Here is a 21,387-nt window from a genome sequence, read left to right as displayed (position 1 = left end):
TCCATCCCCTGTGGATTTTACCAGCGTCATCCCTGCTGACTTCTGAGCTCCATAAGTAACAGGAAACATTTTATCCTGTAGAACCACAAATCTCAAAGATCCTGAATGAAAAAGGAGAAACACTAGGAAGCGAGACCAGCAATCCTGTGATCAACTGGATCACAAAAGAAAGTCCACACTCAGTGCTTTGGAGGGGGTGAGACTGGAGGAGCTGCCAGCCGCAGGCGCTGGAGGTGCTGAGAAGCTGATGGCTCAGCCGTCTTGGCTCTGAGGTCACGGCCGCGCTCTCTCTGGTCCACTGTGCCTGGGGAGTCAGGGCTCTGTGCCAAGAGGAAACACGTTTGATTTCCCTCCATCTGAATTCCAATGAGAAAAGCCCAGGGCAGTGTTTCTCGAACTTGAAAACCACAGGGACACCTTTTAAGACACAGTGTCGACTTAAATTGTTTTTATAAGAAAGTTACCTAAATATGTCGAACTGGATATAAACTCATGCCTATATCCTCCATATAAAAGCCAAACAAATTGGTAAGATAAATGCAAACAAAATGACAAAACTAATAAAAACCATGTTAACAACATTGATGTAATGGGGTAGATGCGGTTTTGCTGAAAAATAATTTGCAGCTCCCGACGGGAGCACAGCAGCACCGCTCCCAGGCGCGTTCCTCTGAGTTCCGCCTGCCTGTGTGATGGCTCAGTTCTCACACCGCTTTTCTTTATTTAAACCACGGGGAACGTGCCCGCGACTCAGCACGCCACAGCATCATTTGGCCTCCGGTCGGCTCTGACACATGACTTCTCTATTACACCACCTTTGTTTGTTTCTCATGAGCTGATGACAGTCATGGGCCATCTGGATAATATGCACAAATTGAATAGTGGTTGAGAGCGGATGCTCATTAAGCACAGGTGAAGTGCTTTCCAGGCATAATCTCATTTAGATCTCACAGGGACCCAGAGCAGGAACGATTATTGCCACTCTTTTGCAGCTAAAAGCACCCAGACGCAGAGGGTGAGTGCCACCCCGGGTCACACGGCGGGATGGAGGGTGGGAACGCGACACACAGTCCGACACGGGAACGCACCTCGCCACTGCTCCTCAAGCTGCCTCATCAAGAACTGGATTCAGATGGCCCAGAATATGCTTATTTAATTTGCTTTAGATTATCTTGAAATGAAAACACGATCTTTTTTAATTTCATAGATTTGCACACCTCCACTCATCCATGGCATCGCCTGAGGCTCTGAACCCCGCTCTGAGCGCCTCTGGCCCGGGCAATGTGAGCAGGGAGAGGCCCTCCCTGCGCTGAAGCCCCAGCGAGCCAACAACATGGAAGAAGCTACACGGAGACAAAACCCTGCCCCGTTTCCCATTGCTCAGGTCCCCCCACCTCCCACCCTGACCACCGAACCCAGAGCACTCAGGCCTCCAAGATTCCCCCACGGTGGAGAAGCAAGGTAGGAGATGCTCGCCCTTCTGGCAGCCCTGGATGTGACATTCACTGCTTAGAAAGGACCAGGCTGGCAAAAACTGCAAAACACCCAAATGCTATCAACAGGAGAACAGGGAAAATCTGATCTAGTATATTCACAGAGTGGAATATTATAAAGCAGTGAGAATGGAAAAAACTACAAGTACATGTGACAATATAAAGGAATCTAAAAAACGTGTAGAGTGAAAGAAGACAGACACAAAAGAGGATGTACTGTAAGATTCCATTGGTACAAAGTTTAAAAACAAGCAAAACTAATCTATTAGGCATCAGAATAGTGGTTACCCTTGGTGGTGATGGGGAGTGGGGAGATGGAATGGGGGGCTTCTGAGTACTGGTAATTTTCTGGTTCTTGGTCTGAGCACTGGTTACAGGCCTGTGTTCATTTCACGAAAATTCACACATGATGTGTATGTTTACATATGTATGTACACATATACACATAATCACACACATCCGTGTACTTATATATATATACACATACACGTATTTAATCACACCTCATAAGTATGTACCTCCATAAAATATCCCTTTTCCTGGGCAGGAAAGAAAGTCAGTGTAGAATCTGTGAAGATTCTGCAGCATACAAGCTAAGACTGAATGTACTCCAGGAAAAGATGTCCTGCAGGAAACAGAAGTAAATGTCAAATCTCATCTGCTCTATAGTCTCGAGAAAAACTAATAAAACCTTGTTTCTATGAGACAAGAGATTATAGATAAATTGATGAGACAATGGGCTGAGAAGAAAATGAGAAAAGGTAGGAAGGAAAGGAAGGAGGAGGGAGCGAGGAAAAATTCTGGGATGAACGCAGTGTCAGAAGCCCACGCATCAACTCCTCCCCTCCCCCAATTTCTTGCTGCAATGACCCATCCAAGAGGGAGAAACCCATATGACAGCTCTACCTGGACCGTTTCTGGAAACTGGAGTGAGGGTCTCGTGCACATTCCTAAGAGCTCCAGCAGTCCCCACTGTGTGGGAGGGTGGGGGGCCTCGCTCTTCCCACTGTGTGGGGAGAAGGCCACTGCGAGTAAATTCTAACTCAGCAGTGGGAAAGCCCAGTGGAATGCTACCAGCACTTCTGGATTTGGTTTTGGGGCCTCCGTTCTGAGTTCAAAGGACCACCTTGAGGCTATTGTCTCAAGGCGGGGCCCACAGGGCGTCATGTGTTTCATGTGACTTCTGCAGAATAGACCATATGCCATCCACCTTCACTCACTAGGCCCCCGACCCTGTACGTACAGCCAGAGGGGAGTTGGGGGGTTGGTTGGTCAAAACCAGAGGAGGCAAGAGAGTGTAGAGTTCATGAGCAGCAGCCATGTCTTTCCCACCCCCTGGGAGCAGGTGGGCATTAAACAAGCTCTCCTCCCACTGCGATTAGGGGTACCCAAAGAATTCCTACATACCCTCTCCCTTTCTCCACGTAAGGGACTGGCAACGCCTTCCATCTGAAAATTTCAGAACCTCTGGACTCCCCACTGCTGCTGCTGGGGTGTGGAGAAAGGGGCCGGGGAAGACGGCCCCACTGAGGAGAGGACGAGGGCAGGGGGAGGCCAGGAGCATTTCCACAGCATGGCTTGGTGGGACATGTGGGTTTCCAATGAGCTGAGTGGACACTGAGGAAGGTTGTGGGGGTCTCAGGCATCTTAAGAGAGCGGAGGGGGGTCGTCTGTGGGGCAGGCTGAGGAGGAAGAGGAGGCTGAGCTTCCAGAGCAGGCTTCTGTCTCCTTGCTGTTCTCAGAGCATCCTGAGGTCCCAAGTTAAACACAGGCGCAGTGTCTGTGAGGATCCCATGCATCATCTTCAAGGAAATGCCTTCTCCCATCAAACCCTCCCACTTTTCCACACGGCTTTGCAGAAGTAAGATTTCTCCCTCCCCATTCTCTGCTCTCTCCACAATGCATGTCACGGTGGGGAGGGATGACTTGGCAGGAGAGATGTCCCCATTTGCTTAGCCTCTTGGGGGTGACGGTTATGAGGTGTCTGCATGTGTCTGCCCTACCGTCACACCTCCACTTCTGGTCATGAGGTTTCTGAAGGAGTGGCTCTGGAGGAGGGGGAACCGGACAGTGACAAGCCTGGAAACAATGTCATGGGGACACAGTTAGAGGAAGGCTTGGGGGCAGTGGGAGTGCACAGCAGGACAACTATTACCTCCTCGGGGAGGCCGTCCCATGTAAAAGGTGTTGTCCTGTTCCTCATTTCTCCAAAGGGACCAAGGAGGACAGACTGCAGCGAATTCCAAGGGGACAGCTTTGGCTCAGTGAACTTAACAGTTTACATAATGAAAGAGAGCGGCTCATCGGGAAGTGGCTTCCCTGTCTCTGGAGGGGTTCAGATAGGGAGGCTGCAGAGAGAATTCTGGCTCTGGGTGAGAGGTTGGAATGGACAAGCCCAAGAGCCTTGTTTCAGGGGTTGCAAACTGACAATGTGCATGTCATATGGAGCCGATCGATGTGTTTGCTTTTGTTAGTACAGCGTTTGCCTACAAAATGTCTTATTATTATTATTATGTAAACAAAACCTGCATTTCTGGTTTCTCTTGAAACACATTGCCGAGCCAAGCAGAGGTGCGCCTTTATATAGGTCATATATTCTTGAGCTCACCAAGCCACCACCACTCCCTATTAACAACCAACATGGAGGCCAAGCGTCAATTGACATTTATCATTCTGCCTGCACTGTGGGGTTTTTCCTTATACCCAGCCCACTCAACTCATACATATTATTACCCGCCTTCTCTCGGAAGCATTTGAATGGGTGGCTTTTGCGGTGCTCTGCGGCTCTCAAGCTTCATTTGAAGGAGTGGCATAGAGCAGGGTTCGTCTGGGTTCTCCCTCTCCCCCGTGCTCCCTGCAGACTGCAGGGCGTGCGAATAGCACAGGAATTCGCCAAAAGGCCGTCTGCACCCAGCCCCAGAGATAGGTGCCCAAAAACCTGATGGAAAGGAAAAAGGCAGTTCCTGGGATTTGCATGGACTGGTGGATCATGAAACCACACCACCTCTTCAGGACAACAGCCATTTTATATTTTTAAAGGGACATTATTCCTCGTTGAAAGAATATTGCTATCTAGTTGACTCCCATTTAGAAGAGCTCAGAGCCTCCTGTTACTTAATGAAACAAGCAATAAACAGGAAAACTATCTTGTCTGCTAGTCTGGAATAAAAATAGGAGAGTTTGGACATGACCTGTATCAAATGAATGTTGGGAAGTCCCCACTAGCTCAAAGAAGCTGTGATTCCTAGAACTCATACTAATGCTAGCAGCTGACACTTACTAAGTGCTTTCTGTAGGCCAGACACCACGTAAGCACCGTGCGTGGTTTATCTCACATAATGACGCAATAACACTACGGGGTAGACAGTATCATGACTATCCTCAGTTATACAGATGAAGAAACTCAGGCACAGAGAGCTTAAGCAACTTATCCAGGGTCACACATCCAGTGATGATGGAGCCAGAATTCAAATCCAGAGAGTCAAACCCCAGAGACGCTAGAGAAGAAGTGATGAAGACACCACCAAGATTTGGTGCCTCATTTCCCACGGGACTTTCCTCTCCCCACCCTTTAAGTGACATTGCTACATTTCCGGCCAAGCATACCAAGAACACAAACCATGGGAGTCTAGTTTTTCATTTCTCTGGCTTATAAATTTGTGAAAATTAAACTAAAAATATTCTTCCATATTATTTGATTCTTTAAAATATAAAATAAAGAGCAAGTTTCCCGGGAACTAAAGTTCCTTTTGCAGAATCTGGTTCCTATTCCGAATTTGAAATGGAAAATAAAATAGAACAGTGTTCAGTGTCTGGCGTCAGATCATTGCTTTCAAGATTCCATAACCAAACGCTGTGAATGTGTGCTTGGCGGCAGAACTGAATTTCCACCGTGCTCAGTCTCGCAGCATCTGGCTGAGGCGGGACATTCATTACAGTGATCCTGCCAGGGAGCTGGGAGCCTATTTTGACCTCTGAGGTCATGATATATTATGAAGTATACACGCAAAACGAAGCATACTTTCTATTGCCTAATTCAATATTTTATAGGAAAACTGCCAGTGAGACTACTATTTGCAAATGACTTCTGGGTTTAAATGAACCTAATTCCCTTAAAAATTATGTATTTGAAAATCAAGTGTCAAATAAGCAGGAATTCTTTGGACTTATCAATTGAAAATGATACTACTCAAAAATAGATGTATTGGAAAGAATATGATGATGTTTTGCTGACCAGAAAGCCTAAAATTTTAAACATATTTTTCACAAGACTGTATTCCTTCCTTAATAAGAGAATGAAATTATCCCATAGTAAGAGATGGAAAAAATTCGACATGGAAGACGGCTCCAAATAACTTAAAGCATGGTGTTCCTCAGTGCATGTAATAAACTCTTGTACTGAACACAAATACATGATTTTGTTGATAGAAAATCTGCTTCTCTTGCCTTCACTAAATAAATGGGTTGAAGGTGTACAGAAAACACACTGGTTTTAAGATGTCATGTTACTGACCTGCTGTTTGGGATGTCATCAAGGGAGGGGGTATTGCTTGGTGCCTCTTTTAAGCCCTTTGACAAAAGAGCCTGGGAACACCCAGTACACCGAAGGGCAGTACATGACAAAGGCCACAAGGTGTCGCTTTCTGACAATTTCTTGCTAACACTGCCCTCCAAGGGGAAAGGAGGGGTGGGTGGGGTGGGATGTTGACTATACTTTGATGTAATAACCAGAAGTGCATCCACAAGGATGGTCACTAATTAATGCATCTAGATCAACAGGAATTTCTCCCTAATGTCCCTAAGCCTAAAACTTAAATGATTTTCCCCTAATCGTTCTCTTTTCTGCTGGAGCAAGCCTGGGCGTCTTGGTATTACTGCAGATTAGGGATACTGACCCAAAAATCTTCCATCCTTACTTCTTTGGTCTTCGCAAACACTCAGTGAGATGTCCTGAGTAGGAATTATGATCGCTATATTACAGATGAGGGAACCGATGCCCAGAAAGGTGGTAATCGGCCAAGGGAAATGCCGGGAGCCAGGTTTCCTGACAGTGGCCACCCCAGCTGCCCACCCCTGCCCTCGCCAGCCCTCAGAGTGCAGGCGGCTGGGGGCAGGGTTTGTTCCGCTTTTGGGAAATTAATGTAAAAGATTTTATATGAAACTGTCTGATGTGAATTCGTATGTATTTACGTCTATAAAACAAGGCTTCAGAGAGTTGTCACGGGTGCTGTAAGCCACTCTGGGCTGTGTCTTGGATGGGTTTCCAAGCCGGCTCACTCTGTTGTGAGGGGTGGACATCAGTTTCCTAGGGCTGTGTTACAAGGTACAGACTGGGCAGCTTAAACAACAGGAATTTATTTTCTCTCACTTCGGGAGGCTAGAAATCCAAGATCATGGTGTTGGCAGGGCTGGTTTCTTCTAAGGCCTCTCTCTTTGGTTTGTAGCTGGCCGTCGTTTCCTTGTGTCCTCACACGATCTTCCCTCTGTCTGTGTCCTGATGACTTCTTCTCATAAGGACAACGGTCACGTTGGATTAGGGCCCATGCCAACGACCTCATCTTACTTTAGTCGCCTCTTTAAAGGCTGTATCTCCAGATATGGTCACATTCTGGGCGTTAGGGCTCAGCATACGAGTTTAGAGGGGGCACCGTGCAGTCCGTAATGGGGTGGAAAAGCTGAGAAAGCCAGGTCACCCTTCCAACTTGTCGCCGTGAGAGTGGTAGTGTTCTAGTCTGTGGCCTTGATCCACACCGCCAGAGCTGGAAGCTATGTAGCTCTTTCTCTGAGAAAGCTCCATAACTAATCCGCTTCTTGGATATGACTCTTTTCATCATTTTCTATGGGAGTGGAGCTTGGAGAAAAGGTTTCTGATTCCCATTCTTGAAGTGAGGAATTATATCCAACTTTGGAGCCACTTAGGAACACGTGTGTACTTACACATGCATTTTTAAAAGACGTTAAACTCTATATTATTGCATATCCTTCTGCAAAAAGTATTTAATCAGTTACTTAACCAACTTCAGATTTTTGGACATTTGTATTGCTTCTAGTTTTTCAAAGTAATGCTGTGATAAACATATTTGTAAGAAGGTATGATTTTTTCTTATGACAGATTCTTACAAATGAAACTCCTAAACCATGGGACACGCAAACTTCTAAGGCCTTTGATCTTCATTCCAAGTCATCTTCACGTTCCTTGTTCCGACTTACACTGCTCTCCCCCGAGCTCTCCTCCAGCAAGGACTGAGGTGGCTGTTTCCCCTTTTCAAGGCACAATGATTATGCTCAAAAAAACCCAAAAAACAAAAATCCACCTGACCAAGATGACAGGTAAAAATTACTAGAGAGGTTAAAAGCTTCTGCTTTCCAAGCATTCAGTCCCTTCTTTTGTGAATGGATTGTTGACGTGTCCATGATTTTCATTGCTTCTTTTTCTTATCGACTTGTGTGTGCTGTTTATAAATATGAACCAACCCTGCAGCATATTTGTTCTAAATGTGTTTTGAATACTTTTCTCACTTTGCACTTGTAGTTTAGGTGGTCCCTGACATTTTTCTTGTACACATGTCTGGAATGTCCTGAGAACTATCTAGCAACCTTGAGCTTTCTGTGCTCCGCCTTTGATGCTGTGCTCATAAAGCCTTCCTTCCCTCAATCCAAGATTATATAAATATTTACCTTTATTTTTTTCGGGTATTTTTCTGGCTTTACTTTCTAAAATCTTTTTTTTAAAATAATTGTGGTAAAACATACATCACGTAAAAATTTACTATTTTAACTATCTTTAACTGCACATTCAGTAACATTAAGTATATTCACAGTGTTCTACGACCATAACCACTATCCATTTCTAGAACTTTTTCATCATGCCTAACAGAAACTCTACCCAAAACAATACCTCCCCGTTCCTCCCTCCCCCTGGCCCTAAAAATCTCTGTTCTACTCTCTGTCTCCATGAATTTGTCTATTCTAGGTACCTCATGTGAGCAGAATCATACAATACTCGTCTTTCGGGGTCTGGTTTATTTCATTTAGCGGAATATTTTCAAGGTTCATCCTTGTTGTAGCATGCATCAGAATTTCATTCCTATTTAAGGCTGAATAATATTCCATTGTCCGTATATTATGGTTTCGCTTTTTATATGTAATTCTCTAATCTGCCTAAACTCTATTTTGATGTATGGGATGAAGTAAATATCTAAAGTAACTTACTAAATAGCTCATCACCTCCCCTACTCATCTGTAATCCTAACTTTACCTTACACTCAATACTGTGCATTCTCTATCGGGATGACAGCGCCCTCGAGGGAGTGAAAATTGGTTCTTGAGGTACAAAAAAAAATCTTACTCTTTTTATGTATAAAGCACAGATATACATACAGGACATGAAGAGATACGTATTATATCCATGGTGTTAAAATCTCATGGGAGGGGGTGAATGGGGAAAAAGTCTAAACATTTTTTAGACTTTAGGGGGTGACAACGAAACAAAGGTTGAGAAAGCTGACCCTGTGCTAAATTCTTCCATGTGTTTGCGAGTTTGTCTGAACTCTTGCTTCGCTCCACCGATGTGCCCGTCCCTGTCCCAGAAACACTGACTTCTGGTGCTCCTATTGCTCTGTTCACATCCTTCCTGGCAACAGTGAGAAGTGGAAGTCACCGTGCTCCTCTACTTGTCTACCTGTCTATGCCCATCTCCTTTAGGGAGAATGAAAGCTCACTGGGTGCTGGGGCCTTGTCCTGGTCACCATTGTGCCCCAGTGTTTTCCATGGTGCCCGGCGGAAGGTGCTCACTAAATACTCGTTGATTGAGTCAATCAATTTAAATATGTGGTAGGCCAAATCCTTTCTAATTGCTCTTTTTCTCCAAAATTTTGGCTATTCTCACCTGTTCACTCTTGAAAATGAACTTTAGGATTACTTTAATTGGCTGCAAAAAATCATACCAACCCCTCCAGGAGGTGGAGCTTCTTGTGGTGGGGACTGGAGTCAGTGAGTGGATCCCAAAGATTAGAGTGTTGAAAGGGAAAATGGTAACTTCAAAGCTGAGAAATCCAGCAGAAACCACCCTAACCAATGATCGAGGTGAACATCACCATGTGCACATCACGTACCCAGACATCACATGATGGGAGGGGCCCTTCGCCTCTGCCGTGGTCTCTCCCAAAACCCGTGACCCCAGTCTAATCATGAGACTACACCAGAGAAACCCAAAAGAGAGTATTCTACAAAACAGCTGACAAAAGGGCTGAACAGTACTTTTCAAAACCTTCAGGGTCATCAACAACAAGAGAAAACTGAAATGTGTCACATTTGGGAGTAAGGAAACACGATGAGTAAATGTGGAATCCTGGACGGGATCCTGGACCACTAGTGGGAAACCTCTTGAGTTTTTCAGGTATAAGTCATATATTTGAAATTATTATAATTATTCTTTCAAATATCTATCATTATTTATCTAGAAGACCTAGAACAACAAGGTATGCTATTCGTTTTATTGTTTGTGGTTTTTTTTGAGGAAGATTAGCCCTGAGCTAATCTGCCACCAATCCTCCTCTTTTTGCTGAGGAAGACTGGCCCTGAGCTAACATCCCTGCCCATCTTCCTCCACTTTATATGTGGGATGCTTGCCACAGCATGGCTTGACAATCGGTGTGTAGGTCCGCACCCGGGATCCTAACCGGTGAACCCTGGGCCACCGAAGCAGAACATGCGAACTTAACCACTGCACCACCAGGACAGCCCCATTAAGATATTTTTAATGTCCAGAAATGAATACTGAATTTGATCAAATGCCTTTTTAGAAAATATTAAAATGCTCATACTTTTTGTACTACAGATGTAATTTTATTACAATATCCCTGCATCCGTAAAATACCCCCTTCTAGGTGTAAAATGCTGGAATTGATTTGCAAATATTTTACTTAGGATTTTAGCATCATTGTTTAATGGTATAGGAATGACCTATCGCTAGGAGGTAAGGAATACTTACCTGTAAAACGTTTGGGCCCAAGGCCTCTTCTGAGCTGCTCTTTGACAACCCTTTATTTCATGGTTACCACTTCACATGTACAGCTTTTATTATATATACAGGTATTACTTTGAAGACAGTATTGGTAGTTTATATTTTCTGAGCCAAGTGCCCAGTATTTTCAAACTCATCAGCAAACAACTGTAATAGTATTCTCCAGCAGCCTTCGTAATGGCCTTATTCTCATCCTAACGTTACCTTCAGGTGTGCTTTCCACAATTTTATTTCCTGCCTAGATCTGCCAGAGATTCCTTTCACAGGTTTTTCCAAGGTATCTGCTCTTGAAGTTATTTATAAACTATTTGGGTTTCCTGTTATCCAAGTAATTTTTTTCAATTTTTATCTTTATTAATTCCTTCCTCCTGCTTGTCTTCTTCTCCCCTCTCCTGTTAACATTTTGAGTTGAATATTTGCATTTTATTTTTTTGTTAAACAATACAAACATTTAAAGATATTAATTTCCTCTGAGAACAACCTTGGCCACATGCCATACTATCTATTATTTACTGAGTGCAGATACTGATGTAAGTGCTTTACAAGTAATTTTTAATCTTCTCTCCAAGCCTATGAGGTAGGTATTACAATCACCATTTTGCAGGGGAGAAAACTGGAGCTCAGAGAATTTAAATAACTTACCCAAGGTCACACAGTTAATAACCACTGGCACTAGAATTCTAATACCAGAGTCCATAGGACACCTGTGACTGAGCACTCAATGCTGAATTTTGATACGTAGTTTTTATTGCCTTCCAGCCTCCCCCACCAAAGAGTTTATAATGGCAGCTTCTATTTCCCCGTTTACACAATAGTATTTAGGACATTTATTGTTTTTATTTCCAAGAGATTAGATGGTTTGATTGTTAACCTTTTTGGTATTATTTTCAAATTTTTACATATTGTGGCCAAAGTACTTGCTGGAACAAAATTTTTTGGAAACCAAAAACGTCCTTTGACACAGAACATAAGATAAAAAGACTAAATAATACGTACTTAACAACTTTAAAATAAAACTAGCAAAATGAGTTTATTCGGGAATAGCAAAGGAATTGCAACTCGACTCACGCTAACTATGGTGAACCACAGGCAAGTCCAGACAACAGAAGAGGGAAGCTTGTGTTCATAACAAAAAAGGGGGAGTTGGGAAGGGCTCTACTAAATGAAAGATCATTGGAGGAGAGCAAGAGCCCAGGGTGGTGCCAGCTCCTCATTGGCTGAGCTATGGTGTTTCCCATTGGCTGGACTTGTTGCCCCGCGAGCAGAAAATCCTCCTTCCTCGTGCTGGGGTAGTAAAGAAGTAGCCAACTTCCTGTTGGAGACGCCAGGTCTCTTCCTATTTGGGACAATAGGGGACAGCGGTAAGGCGCAAGAGCTCCCTCTACAGGTCATCCTGACTCCAATTTTAATTGACGTTTCCTTTATTTTCACAAACTCAACGTATTATTGTATTCTGATTTCTCTATCTTTTTTGTGTGTGTGGTTATTTTCTAGCAAATCTTACAAAGGCTGAACGTGGTGTGTTAAAATCTCCCATTGGATTTGTAGTGCTTCTGAGTTTTCAATGGTGTGAATTCTACAAATATAATCTACCATCCTCTTTGTGGCTTACTACCTTTTGCCTCGAGGTCTACTTTATTAATTTTTAATTACAGCTAACATTTATTGAGCATTTAGTCTGCCCCACACTCTGCTTCACACGTATTACTTTAATTACCAAAACAACTCCAGGGGTAGCACTAAGTGTGGGTCCAGGTTTTGTGGGGATTAGAATTTATACAATACTGAAGGCCTTCTTAGAGAAAAAATACAAAATTATGAACACAAAATTAGATACGAAAATGGGTATTTATTTAGAATGAGTGAATAAATCAAAACAAATTGAGAGATCTCTTCTGGCATTTGGGAGAAATGTTCCTGGCAGCAACCTCCCCACCTAGAAAACTACAGATCCCAGCGGCCCCTGAAGGTGAGCTTAAGCTTCCTTAGCTTCAGGTAAATCCACCTCCGGAGGCAGGTGTTACCCTTAGTCCCATGTTTATAGATGAGAAGACTGCGACTTAGATTGAATAAATCGCTCAAGATGGCAGCGTCGGAATCTCGACTGTGCAAACGGACTGCGGAGCCTCGCCTGTACCCACCGCCTCTCATTACTATAACTGAGCGTGCACGAGGACTTTAAGGAGGGAGAGAAGGGGCTAGGAAGGCCAGGGGAGGGGCAGGAAGCCCTAAAGAGGGGGACGGAAATGGGCTGCACAGCCCAAGGCGGGGACGCGCCTTAGACAGCAGGGAGGGGAGAAACCTAAGGGAAGAGGTGGAAGGAGGCAGAGGAGAGCGAGTCGGGGCCGAGATACACTGGTCTGTTGACAGAACTTACGGAGCCCGAGCCCGCGCCAGGCGTGCAGTGGGCTCGCGCAGGGCACAGGCCTGGGCGCCCTATACTGTGTAAGGCGACCTGCGCCGCAGCGAGGCGGGCGGGACCGGCACAGGCGCGGGGGAGCGCGGCGGGCACCCCAGAGTCACCGAGCCGCAAGAGCACCGCCGCTGATACAACACGGGCGGCGGAGCCCACAGTCGGCACGCCCCCTGTGCGGCGCCGGAAGTGGCGCCACGAAGCCGGGCGCGCCTCTCAGCCAATGGCCGCGCGATGCGCCGTCCGACGGTGACCGGCGTGGCGCCTGGGGAGAAAAAGCGGGGGACCCATAGGGCGCGAGAAGAGACCGTCCTTCTACGTTTTTACGCGGCTTACCGGGGCGGTGCAGTCAAGGACAGGCGCCTTTTCCCGCTTCTAACCTAGCTCAGTGACACCACGCAGTCAACTTGAGGCGCGCCTCCCGCACCGGAGCTGCCCTCAGTAAAGATGGCGGACTGGCGCGGGGCGCTGGGGAGAGCCGGAAGTAGGTGTGGAAGGAGGAGCCGGCAGGGGGCGGGGCGGGGCGGGGCCTGGCTGCCCAGAGGCCGGGAGGGGCGTGGCCAGCCGCCCCAACAGGGTTTGGGTCAATGAGGCGCACAAGTGCAGCCGGCAGAGTGGCTCCGCGACCTCCTGGGGGCGGGTCGCCGCTGGACCGCCCCAGCCCAGCCGGCCCCTTCTTGGAGGTGCCCCGTGAGTCTCCGAGATTTGGCCGGAGTTGGGGTGCGGGCAGGTCCCTCGGCGGTGCGTCGCGGCGATGGAGGGCGCGCAGGGGAGCCCCCCGGTGTCGCGCTCCCCCGCCCCCGGGTCTGACGAGCCAGCCGGCGCGGCCAGGGGCCCCGGGGGGTTGCCTCCCGGGGAGTCGGAGGGCTGCGCCCGGCCCCTCGAGACGGCCCCCAAGAAACTCTGTGGGTATTTGAGTAAGTTTGGCGGCAAGGGGCCCATCCGGGGCTGGAAATCCCGCTGGTTCTTCTACGACGAGAGGAAATGTCACCTGTATTATTCGCGGACCGCGCAGGATGCCAATCCCTTGGACAGCATCGACCTCTCCAGCGCTGTCTTTGACTGCAAGGCGGACGCCGACGAAGGGACTTTCGAAATCAAGACTCCCAGCCGGGTTATTACCCTGAAGGTAAATGCAGTGCTTTTCTCCCTTTCAGCCGGGATGGGTTCCCAGGGCACGGCCGGCCTGGGGAGGTGGTCACCGGGAGCGACGATCACCCCGGTGAACCCTGGGTGCCCAGGGATTTGTGCTTTCCAGAGCGCATTCCCGCCCATTTCCCTTGGGTTCCTATGACAAACGCGGGGATGATGGACCCGTATTACTACGGATCAAGAAACTGAGTCATGGAGAGAGGAAGTGACTGCCGAGGTCCCGCACCTAGAGAGCGGGGTGGCCCACACTTGGAGTCCCGTAGGCTTTCGGCTCTCAGTACTGTATGAAAACTTTTCCTTCTGAGTGTGCGTAACCCTGCAGTTCCATCACGTTATTACTTGGGGCTGAAGTATAGTCAAGATATGAGCTTTACGGTCCCCTCTCAAGGCCCAGATTTGGAATCGCTTTTCTTGATGTTTTGGCTAAGGAAAGTGCATGCTGAGGAGATGTTGACAGGGATTGGAAGATAAGCTCTTGGGTTTCACTGATCAGCCTAGGTTGTTCACCGAGGCGTGCCTAAGCCTGTTTTCCCCTCAGCAGGTTTTGTTTTGTCTTCACGTTTAACTGAGAAAGCCTGGAACAGTGGAAGGGCCATGTGCTTTGAAATCAGGCAGGCTCGGATTCAAATTCTACATCAGCTACTTACTGGCAGTGTGACCCGGGGCAAGTTACTTAGCTTCTCAGAATCTAGGAGTTTCTAAGATTTAAAACAAGGTGTGTAAGCATCTGGCTCATCACGGGCACCTACAAATTGTTGAATTAATCCCGGCACCCTAGAGTACAGCCTGGCACCTAGTGGCTCAATAAATGTTTGTTGAATGAACACACATGGTTATGGAACCAAGGTCAGAATGTTCATGTAAAGAAGAGGTGCTTCAGAAATTAATTGGAAAGACAGATCTGGGCTCAGAGTTCTGGGCTTCGCACGCATCAGAGTAGAGGGTGCCGGGAGACAGCCCCCCTCCTACCCCATCTTCCCACCCCTCCACCCCCACCTCCAGCCAGCTGGGCATCTAGTGAGCCCCCTGGATGTAGCCCACAGCTTCACTTCCCCTTTACTGGCCGGCCTGGCTGGTGACCAGGCTGCAGGGATCAGCTAAAATAATACAAATCAGGAATTCCAGGCCAGGGAAGGCAGGCATTCTAGAGTTCAAGTGGTTTATGGGTCCTGGGTCTTCTCCCACAGGTTGAATGCTGTCTACAAGGTCTCCAACACAGGTCTTTTACTATTCCATTGATCCGGGTGTGTGCCTGGCTCTGTGCTCGGCACTAGGGTGTGGAGCCAAGTCAGACTGCCCTCTGGTGCTCAAACAGCCTAAGGTCTGGTGAGGGAGACAGGCACGCACAGATAAGTCTGTACCAGAAAAGTGTGGTGACAGGGAGTCAGTTCACTGAGTGGGAGGGGTCATCCAGAAAGGGCGTCACAGGGGAGGGGATGACACCTGAGGCTTGAAAGAGGAGATCGATTTTCTATGAGCAGACAGGAGGGAGAAGGGTATTCCAGGCCAAGAGAGCCCCAGAGCAAAGATAGGAAGACGTGATACAGCCCAGAGTGTTTGGGCGGCTCACAGGAGTGTGGGATACAGAGGGGCCAGAAGGATGGGGCAGGAGAGCAGCAGCCGGAGGGCGGGGCATTTGTGAATTAGGCCAGGGAGCCTGGACTTTGTCCTCTTGGCTGTGGGAGCTTGTCACAGAGCTTTAAGCAAGGAAGTACCATGAGATTCGATTGTTTAGAAAGCTCAGTCTGGCTCTTGGGTGGAGAACAAATGAGGAGAAGGCAAGGCTGGTGATCAGGGAGTCCATCAGGAGGGGACCAGGAGAGGATGATGGCTAAGCCAGAGCTGTGACAGTGGAGAGGGGGCCAGGTGGGGGTGGCTAGGGATGGGAGGGAGGCGTCGAGATGGCTTGTTTAACTTGCTGACTGCCTGGTTGGGCCAGTCACTGACAGGAGAGAACCCAGGGTGAGGACACCGTAGCACATGCAGGTATATGACCCCCCTCTGTAGACTCTTAAGTTCCGAGAGGATAGGGGCCATGTGTGTTGGCTCACCACAGCATCTCCAGTGCCTGCCACAGTCCCTGACACGTAGAGTAGGCACTCAGTATCCACTGGTAGGATGAATCGATAAGATGAATTAATAAGATTTGGGGGTGGGCTGGAGCTTGTCAGCGCAAGATCATGGTGAAGCCCTGGGAGGGGATGAGGTCTCGCAGGGAAAATGTATAGAAAGAGAAGACGGGTGGGCATCATTTTATCTTGTTTGATGCCTCCATGTCAGGCTGAGGGCCTCTTTCATGGAGCCCCCAGCCTCATGCACGCCTCACCTGTGGGTGTCTGGAGCAGGGAGTTTGCCCTGGTTGCCTGTGGCCTGCTACTGTTCTCACATGACCTTGACCGTGGGCAGCTCTGTGCCTCACCATCCACTCCTGGCAAGCTGCCCTGCTTCTGCAACCCGGCTGACCCCAGGCCTTCTCTGTGTAAGCAGCCGTTTCCTAGCCGTAAATTACACCAGAGCTCTGGTCTAGACGTGGGAGACCCGGGTTCTGGGACCAGCTCTGTCACCACCTGCCTGGGTGACTTCAGAGCCTGAGTTTCTCCCTCTGTGGAAGGGGCTGGTCACTCCTGCCCACCTCCTTCCTGGAGGACCTGGCGACATAACAGATGTGGGAGTAGCTGTTTGGACCATCGAATGCTGGGAGACTAGTGCCCAGCACCAGCCATTACCTCATTTGGGGGCCTGGAGGGGGCCACTGTGTTGTGGTAGTATGCATATGGCTTTCCAGTCCCCAATCATATTCATGATTTGGGTGCATCCCCAAAATAGGAGGAATTCTCCTCAGGCCACAAAGTCAGCTAAGACCTTGAGATGTCACAGGGAGATAGTGATGGTACCAGGGCCCCTCCCAGGTCCAAATTTCAAAGCTTTTCCCCTCTCTCTCAGTACCTCCAAATTCCTTTCTCCAGGGAGCACGTTTTGAGCTCCCTGTGGCAGGTCCTGTGCTGGGCACTCCCCTTCCCTTCCCTCAGTGCATCCTCATAACCACGCCGTGAAATGAGTGCTGTCGGCTCCACGGTACAGGTGAGGAAGCAGAGGCGCAGAGTAGGGAGCCTCTGAGTGGGAGACCGAGCCTCACTGTCTTCTGCGGCCAAGAAGCGTGTGCTGTCTCTGAGGTGGCACCCATCCACAGTTACAGTGTCTTTTCCAGGAAGGAGAGAGTTACCAAGCCCCTGTGCCCTTCCCGCGTCCCACACCCAGTGCCACACGCGCACAGGGCCCTGCCAACTAACCCTTGTGCTTCTCAGGCTGCCACCAAGCAAGTGATGCTGTACTGGCTGCAGCAGCTGCAGATGAAGCGCTGGGAGTTTCACAACGGCCTGCCTGCCGCCCCCGACGCCGCCCTGGCCGGGAACGGGCCCGCCCTGCGCCTCGAGCTAGGTACCCAGGGGCTCGCCTCCTGCACCACACCAGGAACTGTTGGTGACAAGCCTTTACCCTCCAGTTGGGAGTGAGTGGGGGGAGCCCTCTGCTGAAGAAGCAGAGAGCCAGGGAGGTGACTCAGGATCAGTTAGGGCAACAGGATAGCCTCGAGGGCGAGAATACGGGCTCTGAGGCCAGACTGCCTGGTACCAGTCCTAATCCTGTGCAGTCTTAGGCAAGTTGCTTAACCTTTCTGAGCTTTAGTTTCCTTCCCTATAAAATGAAACCTAATAAATTATACCTGCTTCTTAGGGTTGTTACAAAGAGTAACTGAATCCGTACACCTTAAGGGGTTGGAACAATGCCTGCACATGAGCAGTCTTGATAAATAGCTACTGCTGTGATGACTGTTATGGGGAGGTGTCAAGAAATGAAACTTTCACAGAGTTGCTGTGAGGACGGTTAAAGAGAAAATGCAGTTGTTGTTGTTGCTTCTTACACAAATGCTTTTGTGCTGTGAGTTCCTAGATGAGTGGTTTTCTCCCTGGTGTTCTCGTAAGGCAGAATCCTTTACCCCCATGTGGCCTATAAGTGAAGTTTCTTGACCCCAAATCCTAGAACATCCCAGCATGGGGGGGTCCTGGGGATCATGCCTTCCTGGACCTGTGTCGTGGCCAGGAACATGACAGGCAGAATTGGACCAGACCACCCACAGCTCCCCTGCAAGAGCGTGGAGAGTGAGGTCCCAGCACCAAGCCGAGCGTGACTAAGATGCGTCATCCTCAGTTGACAGGGAAGCCGGATGGGCGAGGGCAGGACTTGTGGCCAGGCGCCTCCTAGACCCCCGTACTCAGGTGTTTTAACATGTCCCAAACTGAGCTCCTGCGCTGGCCCCTCTGCTCCCCCAGTTTCCTTCCCTCAGTAAATGCCCCCATTTACCCAGTTGCTCCTATAACCAGGAGCCCCACTCACCCTTCCTTGGCTCTCAGTTCGCGAGCCCAGTCAGTCTCCAGTGCTGGCTGCGTTGGCCCTCTGGGCTGCATGTCAGACCCGGCACCCCTCAGTGCCATTGCTGTGGGTCAGGCCTCAACTCTTAGCTGGAAAGTCACAGCAACATCTTCTCCGGTGTCCCCGTGTCCCCTCCTGCCACCTCCAACCATCCTCACTACAGCCAGAGTGAGCTTTCTAATGTGAAAGCCTAGCCCCATGCCCTCCACGGCCACCCGCCATGTCCCTGTCCCACTCCCAGTGCTTTGGCCTGGTACTCAGGCCTGGCCTTCCTGTCTCCCCTCTGCCTGCTCGCCCTGTTTTACGCTTCAGCAGCACAGGGGCGGCCCTGCTCTCTCCTCTGCGTGCCAAGTTCCTGCTGCTGCTGTAGGGCCAAGCTTCGGTGTCACCTCCTCCACTTGCCAGCCTCCTCTGAGAAGCCTCTGGACCTTTGCTGGCTGGGCTCTGTATGTACCCGCAACCCTTTTTTCAGACGGTTCTGCGAGGCCTGTCACACTGAGTTCTCATTACCATGTCCTTGTCAGTCTACACACTAGCCCTCGGGGGGCGGGGGCTGGGTCTTTGTCACCTGTGACCCCAGTACCTGGTGCCCTCCCTGGCGTATTGGATATTTGTCGAGTGAATGTGTGAGTGAACATTGAATTTTGAAACTAAAGGAGGAAAGGAATGTGAAGCCCTCAGCGTCATGCCAGGTGCTCAGAAGTCGTCAGCGGCTGGTAGCTGTCCTGACAGTGTTGTTAGTGTGTGTGCACAGGTGCACGAGTACTATTATCATAATTGCTCCTTTTTATTGTTAATAATAGTCATCAGTAATTTCTTCGGAGAACATTCTGGGCATTTTATGCTTGTTGGGCTTTCTTTGGGGAAGGGTTTGTCTTTGCTTCTGTGCTTCTGCTCCACCTCTCGTCCCCTTTCCCTGTCCGCCAGAGAGCCACACAGCCCTGGCTGTGCAGGAGGCTGTAGCCACAGCTGAGCGGAGATCAGCCTCAGGCTGGAAGTAACCAGAAACCGGTCCTGAACTCAAATTGGGAGAACCAGGTTATCGATTGAATGGCTTTGGGATCGCGCAGGTTCTGCTGCAGTGCGAACCCCTTTCCAGGTTCTTGACCTTGGTGGCCGTGGTTCGGCTCACTCTGGCAGCGCAGGCTCTTCTGCGCCAGCCCCTGCTGTGGCCTGGGGGAGGGGAGTGGTTGCTGCAGTGACCTGGGCACCAGTCTCCTGCTGAGGATGCTGTGGGGATGCAGACGGCTGGGACACGGCAGGGACACAGGCTTCTCCTCTGAAGCCTTTCCGTCCCGCAGCAAGCCTTCACCTTCCTGGGCCCAGGGCCCCTGCGAAACCCTCCCCCAGCCCACCCAGAAGGATGTTTCTAGAGCCTTAAGCAAGCTGGCAGGCCCTGGATTAGCTGTGTGGAGCAGGTTGCCCCACCTCTCCCGTCTCCACCCTTCCTGGGAGGAAGCGGGGGCCTGCTCTCGGGGCAGCGAAAACCCACTGACTCACCGCTGACTTTGCGTCACAGACGCCCGTCTGTAGCAAGAGTCTTATTACTGCCCTTGAGCAATCTGCAAGGTGTGTTCTCTACAGCTTTTCAGCGTTCACACCTTTATTTTACACTTTACCTAAATATTGATCTCCACAAGAGCCAAGGGGAAGTCAAGGGGAAGCCAAGAGACTTAGAATAGTCATAATTTGTTGCTAGGGTAGGACACAATTTACAAAGCACTTTTATGAATGTCTATCATCATAAAAATATGCATAGCACCTCTGACACTTGCCGTGCATCAGCTGTCTAATCGGCGCAGTGATCTTATGAGTTAGTTACTGTTACTCCCATCTTACAGAAAAGGAAACTGAGGCTCACAGAGGTCAGGGGACCTGTCCAACGTCACACAGCAAGAAAATGTCAGCACTGACATTTGAACCCTAGTGTGCAGACTCACACCCTCCTCCTCAAGCTGAGGAGACAACTGACCGTGTGTCCAGGGTCCTCCGGGAAGAAGTGACCTGCTGGCCCTTTTTGTCGTGATGACTTCTTCCTCCTGGTGCTGGGGCAGCCTCTAGGGCTCAGGCAGAAGGAGAATTACGAGTAAATGCTGCTGAAAATTCTTTGTGTGGTTCCCTCACTGAGGGCATTTCTCCAGGCTGGAGAGGGGCCCAGAGGCCCCAGACCTGAGCCTTGGGTCATCAGTTCTATTTCCTACAGAAGGTTCTCCCTCACTGGCATCCCCGTCATGGGCCGCCCGCCCGTGGACATGCTTCGCTCGGGGAGCTCACCCCTTCCTGGGCAGCCCCGCCCTTCTCAGAAGCACCTGCTTGTCGGAAAGGCAGCTGTGATAAGCCACAAGTGGCAGTGGAGAACCGAGGCACTGCATGTGAGTTCATGGCTCTGCCGCCAGGTGTGTGACCTTGGCCTCGAAACTGGCCCTTGGAGCCCCTGTCTCCTCACTGGTGAATCCAACCAGTGGTAACATTGACTCCCAAGACTTAGTTGTGTGGCCTCAGAGTAAGTAGGCCTAGGGCCACAGGTGGAAGTTAAAGGAAAGCATGGGCAGTGAGGGAAGTACCTGCTATGACATTAAGGTCTTAGGCAAATTGTAATTTTTTGGTTTGTTCAGAATGAGGCAAAATAAAGATGGTTAAAGTGTTGGTAAACAAGAAAACCTTAATTATTGTGAATCAGCTCAAAATCTGGATTAAAGACTACTTTTGAGAGATGGGAGTCCACGTTATGGTTTCCTAAATGTTTTCATGTACTTTGACTTTGAAGAAGACAACGTGGAGAGTATTCTTCTGTTTTAAAAATAGGGACCCTGAGGATGGAAGAGGAAGAGTGGTCTCCGGCCGGGTCACAGCCGGGTCACGGCGCCTGCCCAGCA

General features: G+C 49.0%; 1 protein-coding gene across 7 annotated transcripts in view; it reads left to right on the top strand.

The window, feature by feature from the left end:
* The first annotated feature begins 13,540 nt into the window (after positions 1-13,540).
* Positions 13,541-21,387, top strand: part of TBC1D2 (TBC1 domain family member 2) — a 47,495-nt gene continuing 39,648 nt past the window's right edge. For 6 of the 7 annotated variants that reach the window (XR_006889669.1, XM_046669029.1, XM_046669020.1 and 3 more), the window contains exons 1-2: positions 13,541-14,060; positions 17,389-17,521. Coding sequence is in view for 5 of the 7 variants with exons in the window: in XM_046669029.1 (XP_046524985.1) it covers positions 13,686-14,060; positions 17,389-17,521 (508 nt within the window). In the remaining 2 variants the exon portion in view is untranslated. The remainder of the gene's footprint in view (positions 14,061-17,388; positions 17,522-21,387) is intronic. The other variant, XM_046669059.1, reaches the window with a different exon arrangement.

This window comes from Equus quagga, chromosome 1 (genome assembly GCF_021613505.1).
Source record: "Equus quagga isolate Etosha38 chromosome 1, UCLA_HA_Equagga_1.0, whole genome shotgun sequence".
Classification (NCBI taxonomy): Eukaryota; Metazoa; Chordata; class Mammalia; order Perissodactyla; family Equidae; genus Equus; species Equus quagga.
This window is presented reverse-complemented; position numbering and strand designations above follow the sequence as displayed.